Below are 17,948 nucleotides of genomic sequence, written 5' to 3' on the forward strand. Positions count from 1 at the left end.
AAAATATTTTCTGTGACTGCATAGGTTTCCATAGAATGGTTAGGCCGAATTTTTTTTTAACCACTCCCCTTTTGGACATTTCGATTACTTCCTTTTTTAAAAAAATTTGTTAATTAAAAGGCCTGGAGCAGTAAGTACTAATGTGACCTCATTGCCAGTTTAAGAAGGTGGCCTTCTACCTTTTTGTAAGGATAGATTAAAGAGTTTCAGGTATTCCCCACGTTTTGAAAGTTCGCTTTACATCATTTTGCTTTTTTGAAAGACCTACATTAGTGCCTGTTTTCTCTAACAGAAAGGAATCCAAAGAGGGTTTTCGTGTTTATGAAAAAAGGCAAAATGGAAATAGTGTTCAGCATTTGTCGTTCAGTGTTGTTTTGTAGCGAGCTATTAAAGAGGCAGCATGTACCCCTAGGAGCTAGAGTGGCATCGCCAAGCTCCTTCCCAGGGAAGTACACTCAGCATCTGCTTTATGTAAGCTGTGTATTTATCATGCCATGGGTAACCCTGCTGGTATTTGAATACTGGTGGCATAGCTTCCAGCATCACAGCAACATGCAAGCCCCCACAGTACGACAAACTAACAGATGTGTGGGGCAGTGATATCTCTCATATCATTCATGCTTTTACTGTATGTTAGTGTTGTTTTAGGCTTGTATGTGTTATTTGGTATGATTTGATAAATGATTTTTTGGGTCTGGGAACACTCAAACATTTTCCTGTTTAAATTAGTGGTAATTGCTTTATACCATTTTGACTTAAAAAATTATTTCATAGGAATGTTTTACTTTCAGATAGCGGGGGAAACCTTGTATTGAGAAAGCTGAAATTGAGTTGTACTTTTTTCGTTTTGAAAGTAAAAACCATGTTACAGAAAATGTGAAAGGCATAAAATTAAAGCAGTTATCATTCTGTCACTGTTTCTGTTATTTTTATTGAACCCATGTAATACTATAGGGTCGCTGTGAGTCGGAATTGACTCCATAGCACTGGGCTGGGTTTAATACCTATTTAGAAAGATTGAAGGATTTACTTGTGGAGCTAACTGGAAGAGGTGAGTTGTAACTAAAAAGATCAGGGAGGAGTATGTGAGGAGTGGGGAAATTGTTTTTAAGGATTTCTTTCCTTCGTCAACCAGCAAATGTATTTAGTAACTTTTGTACCTGTATCAAATAGTGCTGACTGTCGAGCAGTACTCATTCCACATCTTTTAATGACTATTTTTTGATTTAGCAATATCTTGCAGATGGCTGTGTGGGATAGTTTAAGTGAATCCTGTCTGAAAATCTCCATGTACAAATAGAGCATTATGTAGAAGATATTGTAACTCCCGGTTGAACCTCCTGTTTACCTATGGAAAAACTGCTTGCATATATTTTATTCTTCTTCCTGGCAGTTTCCAAAGCAAAGATGGCACTAGAGGACTGTCATTGTATATTTGTTGAATTTCCAGGCAAAGTGTCTCTAGCAGTTTCCTTACTAGAGGGGCTGTTCTTCAAAGAAAAGAAGTATGTTCTGAATTAGATGAATGTTTTAATGGTGTTTCTCAGAGAAGGAAGCATGAAGTGAGACTGTTTCAAACACATACTAATGTTACATTTTCTAGTGACCATCCCAGGTTATCTAATAAGTGTCAGTAAAAGCTAGGATAAAAGGAAATTGTAAAAAGGGTGGGAAGTGAAGATATTTATTTAGTTTTTGGAGTTGAGAGGAAGGTTAGGCATATTATTACTGTTTGCATGGCAGCACATCCTGACCTTTTTGGAGAAAGAGAGAGAGAAGGAGGGAAGGAGGGAGAGAGGGAGCGAGGAAAACTAGGTAAAATCAGTGTTTTTATCCATAATTTGATTTTAGAAAATACATTCTATCTTCTGCCTATTTTTCAACTTTTGGACTCATCCAAAATGAAGAATACCCAGGTTTTTGTTTTTAGTGTTTAACTTACTGTTCTTGAAAGGTTTATTGAAGAAGTTTCAAATCATTGACTAAAATCTGTGGCTTTTTTTTCTTTGTGCTTTCCCACTATTAATTTTCGTGGCTCTTAAAACACAAGTCTGTTAACAGTTCCATTTTCATTAGAGTAGGAATTTCATAACATTGTTAACAGAGGCATGCATTTTTTCAAGTGGAAATATGTTCAGTTTTTCATTTTATATTTGTTTTGTAACTGTGAAGTTATATTAGAAAATTACAAGAGATTTTGGTTTTTAAAATAGGCTTAATGACTTATTTAAACTCATATTTGAAATTTCACGGAGGACTCACTTGTAGGCTGTGTATTAGACTAGAAAAAAAAAACAACATTTTTAGTGACTTGGCACCCTTATAATTTAAATTCAACTGAATTTCAGAGTAATTGATAATTTAGCTGCAAAGTGATATGTATAATATCCTAATTTTTATATTAAAATTGACGTGTTTCTATATGCACACAAAAAGGAATCTGGACTGATATGCATCTGTTAACAGCAGTCATCTCACTTAAATTAGGGTAGCAAGAGGAAACAGTAAATACTGGAAAATTTGTGTTCTTTTAAAGGTCCTTGTGATTCTGGACTTAAATTTTCAATAGATGATAAAACTTTTTTTCCTACTTCGTCTTAGGAGTTATTAAAAAGATTTGAATGTCTTTGTATTGGGTTATAATGAGATTTTACTTGTCCCAGGTCCTATTCAGTGGACACCCCATGAGGGTGCTACCTATTTGTAAAGTGTTTTGAGATCAGCAGATAAAAGATCCTGTGTAAGTACAACTCTTCATTATAATTGCCCTCCTTGTTTTGTCAATACCAGCAATATTATAACTGTTCTTGTCAGTTAATAACAAAAATTTCACTGAAAGAATTTTTTGATTAAAAAGGGTAAGCTGAACTTTTTAGCTACACCCAGGCAGTAGAAATTTGTCAGATACTTTACACAGGAACCTAGGAGAGAGAATACATAAAAAATATTATTTGCTTAGTTGTTAAATGATTAAACCGATGAATAACCCAGCTAAAAACAAGCTTTTCACTAATGAGTAAATATCTACTCTTAAAACCTAGCGATTTGGGTATGGGCTTTTTTTCGGGGAGGGGGAAGGGGGTAACAAAAAAGTTCTAAAATTGTGCTGGCAGTTCCACGCCTCTGTAAATATACTATAAATTATTGCATTGTACACTTTAAATGGATGAATTTTTTGGTATGTGAATTATATCAAGAAAGCTGTTACAGGAAAGAAGTATTTTAATCATGCAGTTGATTTTTAGTAATTATACCCAGTGGTGCAGCCATCACCATAAATCAGTTTTCGGGTGTTTTTATCCCCTTACAGTAAGATTCCTCAGGCCCATTCACAGTTAATCCCTTTTCCCGTCCCCAGTCCTAGGCAGCCACTAATCTTTTTCTCTCTGTGTTGTTTTTAGTTGCTATAGAGTTGGCTCTGACTCATGGTAACCTTATGTATAATGGAAGGAAACATTGCCCAGACCTATGCCATCCTCGCAATCTTTGGAATGTTTGAGCCTAGCCCATTGTTGCAGCCATTGCATCAATCCATCTAATGAAGAGTTTCCCTTGTTTTCACTGACTCTCTACCAAAAAGAACCCTGGTGATGCAGTGGTTAAGCACTCGGTGGCTAACCTGAAGGTCGGGTGCCCCTAACTCAACAGCAGCTCAGCAGGAGAAGAGACCTGGCAATCTGCTCCTGTAAAGATTACAGCCTAGGAAACCCCGTGGGCAGTTTTAGGACTCTGTCATATAGGGTCACTATGAGTTGGAATCAACTTGACAGCACACAACAACTATTTTATCAAACATGATGTCATTTTCTAGCGATTCGTTTTCCTGATGTGGTGTCCAAAGTAATCGAGACTAAGTCTTGCTATCCTTGCTTCTAAGGAGCATTCTGGCTGTACTTCCTCCAAGACAGGTTTGTTCTTTTGGCAGTCTGTGGTATATTCAGTATTCTTCACCAATACCACAATTCAAATATGTCAGTTCTTCTTTCATCTTCCTTGTTCATTGTCTTTCTCTATAGATTTGCCTGTTCTGGACATTTCATATAAATGAAATAATATGTGGTCTCTCGTATCTTCTTTTACTTAGCAGAATGTTTATGAGGTTTATCCACGTTGTGGCATGTATCAGTAGTTTGTTCTTTTTTTATTGCTGAACAGTGTTCTGTTATATAGATGTGCCTCATTTTGTCTGCTCATTCATCAGTTGGTGGACGTTTAGATTTTTTGCCAGCATTAGGGTTATTTTTGGCTACTGTGAAAAATTGCACCTTCCCTTTTTCTAAAATTTTTATTTTATCTTGGTGAAAATGTACATAACAAAACACGGCAACACAACAGTTTCTACATGTAGAATTTGGCGACATTGAGTATGTTCTTCAAGTTTGCACCTTGCTTTATTCCGCTGGCAGTATATCTAGGAAGCTTTTTAAATTTTTATTAGTACTTATAAATCTATATAAATCCACTACAGTCTTTTTAAACTGTAGTCTTTTTTTTTTTTGTAAGTACTTAAAAAAGTTATTTTTTGTTGAGAATATATACGGCAGAACATTCACCAGCTCAGCAATTTCTACATGTACAATTCAGTGACACTGATTACATTCTTAAAGTTGTGCAACCATTCTCACCCCCCTTTTCTGAGCTGTTCCTTCTCCATTAACATAAACTCACTGCCCCCAAAGGTTCCCGTCTAATCTTTTGAATTGCTGTTGTCAATTTGGTGCTGTATAGATACCACATTTTTACACAGATAATGTATTATATGTTTTTTTTGCCAGTTGCTCCCTCCCCTCTGCAAGGTATTTTCGTAAATATCCGATGCTAGTTTTTTTACATGTTGCTGTAAAAAAAAATTAGGATAGTGGGTTTATGAAAATACCTTGCAGGGAGGAAGTCGAGGTTGGCAAAAAAAGTATAACATGTGTTATTTGTGTAAAAATAACAGTCGTACTTCAGAGAGCTTGGTGCTCAAAGCAGACATTCTTTACTAATTAAGCTAAACTACTATTTGGTTTAAAGAAGACTTTAGGGGATATTTTTGGTTTAGATTTAAGGTTTAAAGATTATTTCAGGGCAATAATTTTGGGGCTTCATTCTGCCTCAGTGGTTCCAGAAAGTCTGGAGTCCAAGAAAATTTGGAATTCTATTCTACAGCAGTCTTTTTAAAAACACTGTTTGGATTTAATTATAGGATCTGCTGTCATCTATTTAACCAGTAGTGTTAATGGATGTTTTTTTCCTTTTAATGTTATTTCACTAATAATGCAGTGAATATTCTTCCACATTTATCTTTGGATATGTGTTTTTGTGGTATAGATTTCTAAAAGTGAAATTGTTGGTTCAAGGGCTTGAACATTTACAGTTTTAATAAAATACTGAAGAACAAGACATTTTTTAATGTAGTGCAATTTGATAATAAAGGTCAATTGTCAAGTTTCTTATACATTCATGTTTTTGTAGATAGCCAAGGAAAAGCTATCAGAATGTTAAGGAAAAAATTTATTAATACTTGAATTGAAAATAACAGGAATGTATCCCCCTCAGGGTCTAGCATGATAACATAGATACACAGTTGAGAAATATTTCTTGTTATTTTACTTCTATTTGAATTAGAAAGCATCTACTAGAAGATCTTCTTGTTGGATGCCTTCAAGTTGATTTTTGACTGATGGCAACCCTATACGACAGAGTAGAACTGCCCTATAGGGTTTTCTAGGCTGTACGTTACAGGAGCGGATAGCCAGGTTTTTCTCTCCCAAGGAGCTGCTGGGTGGGTTCGAACCTCCAGCCTTTTGGTTAGCAGCCAAGTGTTTAACTTTTACGTAACCACGGCTTCTGGAAGGCCTTAAAACCCAAACCAAATCAAACACATTGCCTTCGAGTTGATTCCAACTCATAGCGACCCTACAGGACAGAGTAGGACTGCCGCATAGGGTTTCCAGAAGACCTTAGTGGCTACTATAAAAGTTATAGAATGTCCATGGGGAACTTTCAGTTAAAAAAAAAAAAAAACTGGTAATATCAAATTGTAGCAAATTATAATAAGTTACAATTGTAGTTTCAAGGATAGTCTTTTTTCCTTTCCCAAAATTTCCAATATTTTGTGCTGGTGCAGTGATGAGGCTGGGTGGGTCTAGAACTGAGCTGCAGTGTTCATCCCCTACTATATTTTTTCATATATATGTGAAATATGTATGTATATTTAATACAGTTTTATCTTTCCCACTCCCCTTGATATTAAATTGACAGGCAGTTGGTGAGAGAGCAGATTAACTGGTCTGTGCATTGTAATTAATGTGTTCTTGTTAGTTCTCATGGAATCGATTCTGACTTTTGGATACCTTTTTAAAAAATTATAGCAAATATTTATTGAATACCTACTATGTACAAAGCACTTAGTAAACTAATGTTGTTGCTGTTAGGTGCTGTCGAGTTGGTTCCAACTCATAAAGACCCTGTGTTCAGCAGAACTTAACACTGCCTGATCCTACGCCATACAATGGTTGCTATGTTTGAGCCCATTGTTGTAGCCTCTGTGTCATTCTGTCTCATTAAGGGTCTTCCTCTTTTTCACTGGCCTCTACTTTACCAAACATGGTGTCCTCCAGGGACTGGTCACTCCTCATGACATGTCCAAAGTACTAGAGATGAAGTCTTGCCATCCTTGTTTCCAAGGGGCATTCTGGCTGTACTTAATTCCAAGACAGATTTGTTCGTTCTTTTAGCAGTCCGTGGTGTATTCAATATTTTTTGCCAGCTCCGTAATTCAAAAGGATCAATTCTTCTTCAGTCTTCCTTATTCAGTGTCCAAATTTGTGTGCATATGAGGGATTTGAAAATACTATGGCTTGGGTCAGGAACACCTTGGTCTCAAATTGACATCTCTGCTTTTTAACACTTTAGAGAGGTTTTTTGCAGCAGATTTGCCTAATGCAATACGTCATTTGATTTCTTGACTGCTGTTTTCATGGGCGTTGATTATGGATCCAAGTAAAATGAAATCATTGACAATTTAAACATTTTCTCTGTTTATCGTGATGTTGCTTATTGGCCTAATTGTGAGGATTTTTGTTTTCTTTATGCTGAGGTGTAGTCCATACTGAAGGCTATAGTCTTTGATCTTCACTAAGTGCTTGAAGTCCTCTTCATTTTCAGCAAGCAAGGTTGTGTCATCTGTTTATCTCAGGTTGTTAATGAGTCCTGATGCCCCGTTCTTCTTCATATAGTCCAGCTTCTTGGCCGAATTTGCTCAGCATACAGACTGAATAAGTGTGTTGAAAGGATACAAGACTGACAAACACCTTTCTTGATTTTAAACCACACAATATCCCCTTGCTCTGTTGGAACAACTGCCTCTTGGTCTGTGTACAGGTTCCACATGAGCACAGTTAGTGTTTTGGAATTCTCGTCCTTTGCAGTATTATCCATAACTTGTTATGATCCACAGAGTTGCATGCCTTTGTATAGTCAATAAAATATAGGTAAACATCTTTGTGGTATTCTCTGCTTTCAGCCAGGATCCATCTGACATCAGCAGTGATATCCCTTGTTCCACGTTCTCTTCTGTATCTGGCTTGAATTTCTGGCAGTTTCCTGTTGATGTCCTGTTGCAACCGCTTTTGAATGATTTTCAGCAAAATTTTAGTTGCGTGTGATACTAATGATATTCCTCAATAATTTTTGTATTCTGTTGGATCACTGTTTTTTCAAATAGGCAAAATATGGATCTCTTCCAAGTGGTTGGCTGGGTAGCTGTCTTCCAAATTTCTTGGTGTGGACAAGTGAGCGCTTCCATCACTGCATTGGTTTGTTGAAACATCTTAATTGGTATTCCATCAATTCCTGGAGCCTTGTTTTTGCCAGGGCCTCAGTGCAGCTTGGACTTCTTCCTTCAGTACCAGTAGTTCTTGGTCATTTGCTATCTCCTGAAATGGCAGAATGTCAATCAGTTGTCTTTGGTACAGTGACTCTGTATTCCTTCCATCATCTTTTGATGCTTCCTGTATCATTTAATATTTTCCCTGTAGGCTCCTTCAGTATTACAGCTCAAGGCTTGAATTTCCTCTCCAGTTCTTTCAGCTTGAGAAATGTCAAGCATGTTCTTCCCTTTTGGTTTTCTAACTAGATCTTTGCACATTTCATTATAATACTTTACTTTGTCTTCTTGAGCCACCCTTTGAAATCTTCCGTTCAGTTCTCTTCATCATTTCTTCCTTTCGCTTTAGCTACTCTGTTCAAACACAACTTTCAGAATCTCTTCCAACATCCATTTTGTTCTTTCTTTCCTGTCTTTTTAATGACCTTTTGCTTTCTTTATGTATGATGTCACGGATTGAATTGTGTCCCCCCAAAATATGTGTCAACTTGGTTAGGCCATGATTCCCAGTGTTGTGTGGTTGCCCTCCACTTCGTGATTTTCCTATGTCTTATAAATCATAATCTCTGCCTGTGGTTAAAGAGGGTTAGGATGGGTTTTAACACCCTTGCTCAGGTCACATCCCTGATCCAATGTAAAGGAAGTTTCCCTGGGGTGTGGCTTGCACCACCTTTTATGTTACAGGAGATGAAAGGGAAGTAAGCAGAGAGTGAGGGACCTCATACCACCAAGAAACAAGCTAGGAGAATAACACATCCTTTGTTCCTGGGGTCCTGCGCTGAGAAGCTCCTTGACCGGGGGAAGGTTGATGGCAACAGCTTCCCTCCAGTGCTGACAGAGAGAGAAAGCCTTCCCCTGGAGCTGATGCCCTGAATTTGGACTCACAATCTCCTAGACTGTGAGAGAAAAATTTTCTCTTTGTTAAAGCCATCCACTTTTTGTATTTCTATTACAGCAGCACTAGATAACTAAGACAATGTCCTTCATGTCATCCCACTACTTGCCTGGTCTTCTGTCATTAGTGCTCAGTGTGTCAGATCTATTCTTGAGAACAGATCTCTAAATTCTTGAGAATAGGTCTCTAAATTCAGGTGAGATATACTCAAACTTGTACTTCGGCTCTCATGGACTTGTTTTAATTTACTTCAGCTTCAACTTGAGGTTGCATATGAACAATGGATGGCCTGTTCCCCAGACGGCCCCAGCCTTGCTCTGACAGATGATATGAGCTTCTCCGTTGCCTTTTTCCACAGATGTAGCCGATTTGATTCCTGTGTATTTCATCTGGCAAACTCCGTGTGTATAGTTGTCATTTATGTTGTTGAAAAAAGATATTTCCAATGAATAGATGGTTAGTTTCGCAAAATTCTGTCACGTGATGTCTGGCATCGTTTCTGTCCCCAAGGCCATATTTTCCAACTGCAGATCCTTGTTCTTCGTTTCCAACTTCTGCATTCCAGTCATCAGTAATGATCAATGCACCTTGATTACGTTTGTTCATTTTCTTCATCTTTGGCGTTAGTGGTTGGTGTGTAAATTTGAATAATAGTTATATTAATTGGTCTTCTTGTAGGCATATGGATATTATTACTGACAGCATTTTACTTCAGGGTGGATCTTGAAATGCTCTTTATGATGATGAATGTGATGCCATTCCTCTTCAATTTGTCATTCCTGGCATAGTAGACCATAGAATTGTCTGATTCAGAATGGCCAAAAGCAGTCCATTTCAGCTTGCTAATGCCTAGGATGTCGATCTTTATGCATTCCATTTCATTTTCGACAACTTCCAATTTTCCTGGATTCATACTTCATACATTCCATGTTCTGATTATTAATGGGTGTTTGCAACTGTTTCTTCTTATTTTGAGTCACACCACTTCAGCAAATGAAGGTTCCGAAAGCTTTTCTCCAACCATGTTATTAAGATTGAGTCTGCTTTGAGGAGGCAGAGTCTTCCTGGGTCATATTTTGAGTGCCTTCCAACCTGAGGGGCTCATTTTCTGGCACTGTATCAGATGATGTTCTGCTGCTATTGATAACGTTTTCATTTTTTTTAGTAGTAGATCGCCAAATCCTTCTTCCTATTCTGTCTTAGCCTGGAAGCTCCGCTGACACATTTCCAGCAAGGGTGACCCTGCCGGTATTTGAAATACTGGTGTATAGCTTCTAGCATCACAACAACACACAAGCCACCACACTGATGGAAGAGTGGCAGTAAAGCAATGCACATTATTGAATAATTCTATGTGGAGCTAAAAACACTAATGTGCTTATTAAAAGTGCTAATTTGTTTCCCGTTTAAGAGTATATTCATTTTACATCTACATATTTAGATTTGAGCACAATAATAGTGATGGGTAGTTATTGAAAAAGAGGTACTGTATCTTTAACCATACAAATCTGTTTTGAAATCATTAAAGTTTTTCTAACATTATAAAACGTATTTTATTGGATGTAGTTTTATATGTCTGTGTTTGCGTTATTTCAATAATTCATTATTGTTGGATGTTTTTATTGAGAGGCATTTTCGATTGCAGGAGAGATTAACGACTAGTGTAGTTACATGTTCCACAAGCACTCACAACGGTGACGCTGGGAAGGCCGTAGCTGGTAGTCATATCCTCACAGCTGGGCACTGGGCTTTTATGTCTTCAGCCACCTCTGGCAGAATCCAGGTTGCTTTGGCTAGAAAAGACATGCAGGGATACGGGCTAGGGTGTAGGTGCTGAGGCAGGTTCACTTGTGGGTACTAAGGAGTCTCCCATGAATTTCATCTGTGGCGCTCAGGAGTATGGTGGGAGCAGATACAGGGCAGGAGTAAGGTCGCTGTCATGATTAGTGACTGGCACGAAAATATTTCAATATTGTATTAAGTAGTATGGCCGTACTGGTACATAGTAGCTCAGTATCAGCCCAGGTTGAAAATTTAAGTAGTGACCTGAGTAACAGGGAATCTGCAGCAGAAATGTGAATAGCTTTAAGTTCAGCATATTGTAAATAAGGTCCCTTTATAGAGACCACTGATCACATTGTCGTCTTATGTTTGTGCATATATCTGTGCTCATTCTCTATCTCCCAGGTTACAGAGACTTCGTTGTTAAATTACACAGTATCTGGGGCATGTTGAAAAAAAAAAAAATGTATGTTGAGTGTTCCATAAATACTTGCTCCTGAGTGAAAATCACTAGTCTGAGTATATGTTTCAAGATGTCATGTTCAGCTCTTAAGATACTGTTTTCAATGTGAAGACTATTTCATTTAATAATACGAATTACTTTTTTTTTTTCTTCTATCGGTAGAGAAAGTACAGTATAGGACCAGAGCATGGGAGGCATTCTTTTACCTGAACTTTTCTTCTTCTGGTAACTCTAGGTACCTTTTCGAAACAAGTGTCAGGGAGTGTGTCTTTCAAAGAAAGAGCTCAGTTTGTACTGTGCATTTCTGTGAGGAAGACTGAGATTCTGTATACTTTTAGACATTTTTTTGTTTTTTGCCTTTTTATTTTTTAAATTGTTTTAGGTGAAAATTTACAGGGCAAATTAGCTTCTCATTCAAAGTTTATACACACATTGTTTTGTGACATTGGTTTCAATCTGTGCAGTGTGTCAGCACTCTCCCCCTTTGCCTTTACACCCAGGGTTTCCTGTGTCTATTCATCCAGGCTTCCTGTCCCTTCCTGTCTTCTCTTCTTTGCTTTTGGGCAGGTGTTGCCCATTTGGTCTTGTATACTTGACTGAGCTGTGAAGCATGTTCCTCATGTGTGTTGTTATTTGTTTTATAGTCCCATCTAATCTTTGGCTGAAAGATGGACTTTGGGAATGGCTTCAATTCTAAGTTAACAGAGTGTCCAGGGGCCATAGTCTCAGGGGTTGCTCCAGTCTCTGTCACACCAGCAAGTCCGGTCTTTTTCGTGAATTTGAATTTGGTTCTACATTTTTCTCCAGCTTTGTCTGGGATCCTTTATTGTGGTCCCTGTCAGAGTGGTCAGTGGTGGTAGCTGGGCACCATCTGGTTCTGGGCTCAGACTGGGGGAGGCTGTGTAGATCATGTGGTCCATTAGTCCTTTGGACTGATGTTTTCCTTGTGTCTTTGGTTTTCTTTATTATACTTTGCTCCAAACATAATGGGACCAATATATCTATTTTAGTTGATCGCTTGCAAGCTTTTAAGACCCCAGACCCTACTTGCTAAAGTAGGATATAGAATATTTTTTTAATGAACTATGTTATGCCGCAATACTTTTTTTTTTTAAGACTTACTTTTAAATAGAAAGTAAATTGAAGCCTCCAAACTTAAATGGGTATCAAGACTATTTAAATGTTTGACATGGTGACAGTAAAAGCTATTTCCATTGGTTTTTTTGTTAGTCCTTGACTGTGAAGGTTTTTTTTCTTTAAATAATGTATATATATATGTGTGTGTGTTTTATATATATACAGTGTATAATTTTTTGCCATTTGAAGTATTAAAATTTTTGCTTAGTTTGTGCCAAAGAAAAAGTTCACAATCAGTAAATATTTGTGTTAATTTAGGTTTGTGAAATTGCATTAAAGAGAATGATGCCTAGAGTCAGACTCACTGTACCTTTTGACCTTAGTAAATAAATGAATCCCTAAATAGGAAGAAGTGACAAATGGCTGTGTAATCACGCAGGGGTTTATGTTTAGCTGTTAATGCCATTTGAGATAGGCTTATTCTGCATCACATCTCTGGTAGGAAGCGGTTTTCTTTTCAAGACCTTAGGGATAGAGTAGCTAGTAATGTTTTCTAAGGTATATTACTGTTACTATATTAATATTATTGTGTTATATAGTAAACAAATAAATGTAATATGCTCTTTGAAGATATCTGAATTCTCAAATAGTTTTCTTCTTCAGCAATTTCTTAATTAGAACACAGGTTTCTGAATATAGTTTAACCTTTTTTTGATTGCTTAGTATTTTCAGTACTGTAACAGTGAAACTGTCAGGACCTTGTTGCCCCAATCTCTAGATGGCCCCCAAGTTCTTGTCTTATTTAAAAAATAAAAAGATTTCTGTTCTTTCTTTTGTAAACCAAAACCCATTGCTCTTCAGTTGATTCTGACTCATAGCAACCCTATAAAACTACCCTATAGGGTTTCCAAGGAGCAGCTGATGGATTTGAACTGCCAGCCTTTTGGTTAGCAGCTGAGTCTTAACCACTGTGCTATCAGGGCTCCTGTAAACCTGGTAGATATTATTTCTTCTAACATGTAGCCTGTGTGCCTGTTTTTAATAGCTCTTCACTCCCAACTCTTTTCTAATTATCTCTTTAAATATATGTAATGCATGGTGGGAACTCAGGTAACCTGACTGCTTAGAATTATGTGAAAATTAGAAACAGTAGATGTCAGGTGAGAACCCTGGGGTTTGAGAGCTTCTGATTTGGATTTTATAGTTTGATTTTAGATTTGTTTTGTTTTTGTTCTCTTATGTCAGGGTTCTTAATTATATCGGGGGTGGGTGGTGGACAGTCTACTTAGATATGTATAGTTTCTGTGCTATGTTGAAGTAATGGAATCACTTGGAGTATTGAGATCCTTCATTTTTTTGTCTATAATTTTATTTACCGATATGCGTGATGTTATTTTTGCTTGCTATTTAAAAAAAAACAACCCACCAGTTGGTGTTTATTTGATTCTGACTCATGGTGACACCATGTGCTCTGTAGGGTTTTCAGTGGTTGATTTTTTGGAAGTAGATTGCCAGGCCTTTCTTCTGAGGTGCCTCTGGGTGAACTTGAACCTCCAACCTTTTGGTTAGCAGCTGAGTGTGTTAACTGTTTATCTCAAAGAATATTCTTATTTTGGCTGGAACAAATTCCCTTGAAAAACCAAAGACAAGTTAAAAAACTAAAGTTAAATAATAATTTTTTTCTTTAAGCATGAAATATTGTAGAAGCCAAATGAAAATGTTTGGATTCACAAGAGACTGGTTTTATATTATATTCTTCTAGATAAATGAAAATGGATGCTTAAAATGCTAAGGATATTTCTTATCTTATTACGAATATGACATTTTTATTTGCTGTATGTATGGCAAACTAATTACTTGTTCTGTTTATCTGACAAACTTATTAAGGATCACTTCAGCATAACTGGAAGTTCCTATGTTTCCTGTTTTCTCTGAGCTGTGGAGATTCAGATTGTGTAACACTTGCTTCCAGTATTTCTTTTATTTCCAGCATATTTTGTTATTTTAATTTCACTGAAGAAAAATAAAACTAACAGCTGACAGTGATTTTGGGTAAAGAAAGTTATTAAGCATACTTAGTTTATTGTCTTTTATTTCACCAATAAAATTGATGTTTCTAATGTTTTGTTTGTTACAATTTGCTAATCTAGGGTTTATTGGATTAAGTGGCCATGGAGTTTTTTTTTTAGATTGTGTAGTGGTCTGAATCCATTACTTTCTACTAGTCAAAGACGGAAACTCTGTTAGCTAATAGGATGTTACTTTTCTTTTTGTTAAAATTTTATCCCATTTCTCTCAAATTTTTTAAGTTTCCTGAAAGACTTAGGTTAGTGAATACAAAGTTTTTTTTTTTTGTGGTATTCAGTGCTTATATGATTAAGTCTATGTTGTCCTGACTCAGAAGTTAAGATTTATTTTTTTTTAGTGAGTAATCACTGACTCTGAGTTAATTAGGAATCTGTCAATACATGTTAAAGAAATTGAAATGGAATTTGGTAATATATTTTAAAAAGCCCATGCTTATCTTTTCTAAATTGCATTGTACTTCATTCCCTAAAATTTCAGATTTAATTTCATGAATTATATCCTTATGGGTGAATATACAGTATGTGTGGACATGTGTGTATAGATATGTATAGTAAATTGTGAACTTTATTAAAATATACAGCATTGCTTTGATGAAGTTTTAAATCACACAATGAATAGCAACATTAATGGCTAAATTAAGGAAAAACAGCTCACCTGAGCATTAGAATTATGTATTAGTTAAAGGATACTTACTGTATTCTCAAGTCATTTTGATTTCTGTTTTTTGTTAAACTAAAAATCTTTTTAAATTTTAGGGGGAAAAAAATAGTGGCTTTGATGTCCTCTATCATAATATGAAACATGGACAGATATCGACAAAAGAACTAGCAGATTTTGTGAGAGAAAGGTATGTATTTTTTTAAATATAAAAATAGCTTAACAATTTACTCATTATCAATTTAAATTTTAGAATTTAAATAATTGAGGAAAATTTTAGTTGGATTTGGATTAAACTAATCAAGCACAATTCTTAAACATATACTATAATTATATTTTTAAGCAGTGGTTACACTTCTAAATGATATGCTCACTGAGTGGCTCAACGTGGCATTGCTAAACTCCTGACTTGAAAATCACTGTTTGAAAATATTATTTACATATTTTTCATTAAATGTTCTAGTAAGGTAACACAGTAGAAAAATTAAAGAATTCTGTAGGATAAAATGGTACCTTTTTAAAAAAAATTCTGGTGAAAATGTATACAATAAAATGTAGACCAGTTCAACAATTTCTACCTGTATAATTTGGTGACATTTGTTACGTTCTTCAAGTTGTGCCACCTTGCTTGATACCATTTTCCAAATTATTTCACTGCCATTAACATCAACTCATGGTCCCCTGAGGTTCTCATCTAACCTTTCAAGTTGCTGTTGTCAGTTTGATCACATATAGATAATTCAGGAGCCCTGGTGACACAGTGGTAAAGAGCTTGGCTGCCAACCAAAAGGTCAGCAGTTTGAATCCACCAGCTGCTTCTTGGGAACCCTGTGGGACACTTCTGCTCTATCCTTTAGGGTTGTTATGAGTCAGAATTGACTCAGTGGCAACTGGTTTTTATAGTAGATAATTCTTTAAAAGAGCACAATATTGAAGGCAGACATTCTTTACTGATTATGCTCCTTAGAAGTGAGGTTAGCGAGACTTGATCTTACATACTTTAGACATGTTATCAGGAGGGACATCACGTGTGGTAGAGGGTCAGAGAAAGAGAGAAAGCCACTCAACAAGATGGATTGACATAGTGACTTCAATGATGGGTTCAAACATAGCGATGATTGTGAGGATGGTGCAGGACCAGGTAGTTTTCATTCTGTCATGCATGGGGTTGCTATGAGTTGGAACTGACTTGATGGCACCTAACAACAACATTGTTTAGTTTAAAGGTGACTTCAGAGTGTAGTTGCAGTTTTAAAGTTTATACTTTCAGGTTTAAAGATTTCCTCAGGGTAATATTTTTTGGGGGGTCGTCTACCCTCAGTGGCTCCAGAAAGTCTGGATTCCATTAGAATTTGAAAAATTTCCTCCTTGATCAGGATTCTTCTATAACAGTTTTGCCCAGATTATTCAGTAATGGTATCCAGGCACCATTGTTCATGAAGATAATTAGACACACATTTTATTTCCTCCACTGATGCCTGATTGTCCTTTCTTTACTACTCCAGGGGAATAGAGACCAGTTGTACCTCGGATGGCTGCTTACAGACTTTTAAGACCCCAGACACTACCCAACAAACTAGGAGGTAGAACAGAAGCACCCAAACCAATATTAGGCCAGTTGATTGGAATGCCCCACAAAACCATGACCCTAAACCTCTGAACCAAGAGAACAAATCCCATGAAGTGTTTGGTTGTACATAAGCAGTATCAGCAGCTGCTTTTCTAAATTTTGTGCTAATGTTGTAAAAATATATATATAAAACACAGCATTTGCCAAATGACCTTTTTTTAGGTATATAGCACAATGATATCAATTACAGTAATCATGTTATACAACCATTACCCTTAATTGATGCCAGATTTCCCATTACTATAAACAGAAACTTATTTCCCAAACAATGATTTCCCCCTTCCCTTCCCTCCTACCCCTGAAAACCACTAATAAACTTTGGTCTCTACACTTCATATAAGTGAGATCATATAATATTTGTCTTTTTGTGATTGACGTATTTCACTCAGCATAATGTCTTTTGGATTCATCCATGTTGTAGAATATATCAGGACTTCATTTCTCTTTATGGCTGAGTATTTCACTGTATGTATATATCACATTTTGTTTATCCATTCTTCTATTGGTGGACATTTAGGTTGTTTCCACCTTTTGGCTATTGTGAACAGTGCTGCAGTGAATCTTAGTGTATATATGTCTGTTTACATCACTACTTTTAAGTCTTTTGAGTATATATACCTAGGAGTGGGATTGCTGGGTCATAATGGTAGTTTTATTTTTAATTTTTTGAGGAACTGTCCTGCTGTTTTCCACAGTGCTTGTACCATTTTGCATTCCCACCAGGAATGGATAAGGGTTCTATTACCATTTCTTTAAAATAAGCATGTCATTAAACAAACATGCTAAGTTAATGTGAAAAGACTAAGTTTTCTGAACTTGTAGCTTATGTAATAGTGGCTTTTTTTTTTTTAAAAGAAAAACAAAACCAAGTCCTAACTATTTCTTAAACCCTGCAACTTTATAAAATATGACTGTCTTTAAAACTCTTAGAATATAATAGTCAATGTAAAGACTATTAAAAGTCAAACATAGTTTGATTATGATTCAAAAATCAAACAGAACTCAGCTACCGTATTGCTTCTTAAAGTTATTTTGTGGCTAGGTCAGCTTGGTAGTTTTCATATGAACACATTTTAAATCTTTACCTTGTTAATATAGGAGTACTGTACCTTTACATACAATATTCTGCTCATTTATTATTCCAGCAATATATATTACATGTCTGCTGTGTGCCAGGCACTTGTTTGGATCCTAAGGATGTAGTGGTAAGGATATAGCTTCTGCCTTGATGGACTTCACAGACTGGTAGGAATTATTGGGGAACAAACTATTTCACGTAAGACCAATCCTCATTTGGCTTTCACCTCTCCACTGGAGTCAAGAAACTCCAAGTGCTCTGAGTAAGGCATTCCCTCCACTGGCTTGTACATTGTCTCTGGCAGGAGTGAAGGGGAAACCTCAGGACTCTGCATCCCCTGGCATGTCCCATATCCTTCCCTCTCCCCAATACTTACATCACTGCCATCACTGTCTACCTTGAGGC

At 36.5% G+C, this 17,948-nt stretch overlaps 1 protein-coding gene across 1 annotated transcript in view; it reads left to right on the forward strand.

Moving 5' to 3' along the window:
* The window catches only part of FCHO2 (FCH and mu domain containing endocytic adaptor 2), a 148,351-nt gene that overhangs the window by 18,242 nt on the left and 112,161 nt on the right, over window positions 1-17,948 (forward strand). Inside the window, exon 2 of the mRNA XM_049865445.1 lies at window positions 14,934-15,025. Within this exon, the coding sequence (XP_049721402.1) occupies window positions 14,934-15,025 (92 nt within the window). The remainder of the gene's footprint in view (window positions 1-14,933; window positions 15,026-17,948) is intronic.

Source organism: Elephas maximus, chromosome 2 (assembly GCF_024166365.1).
Source record: "Elephas maximus indicus isolate mEleMax1 chromosome 2, mEleMax1 primary haplotype, whole genome shotgun sequence".
NCBI lineage: Eukaryota > Metazoa > Chordata > Mammalia > Proboscidea > Elephantidae > Elephas > Elephas maximus.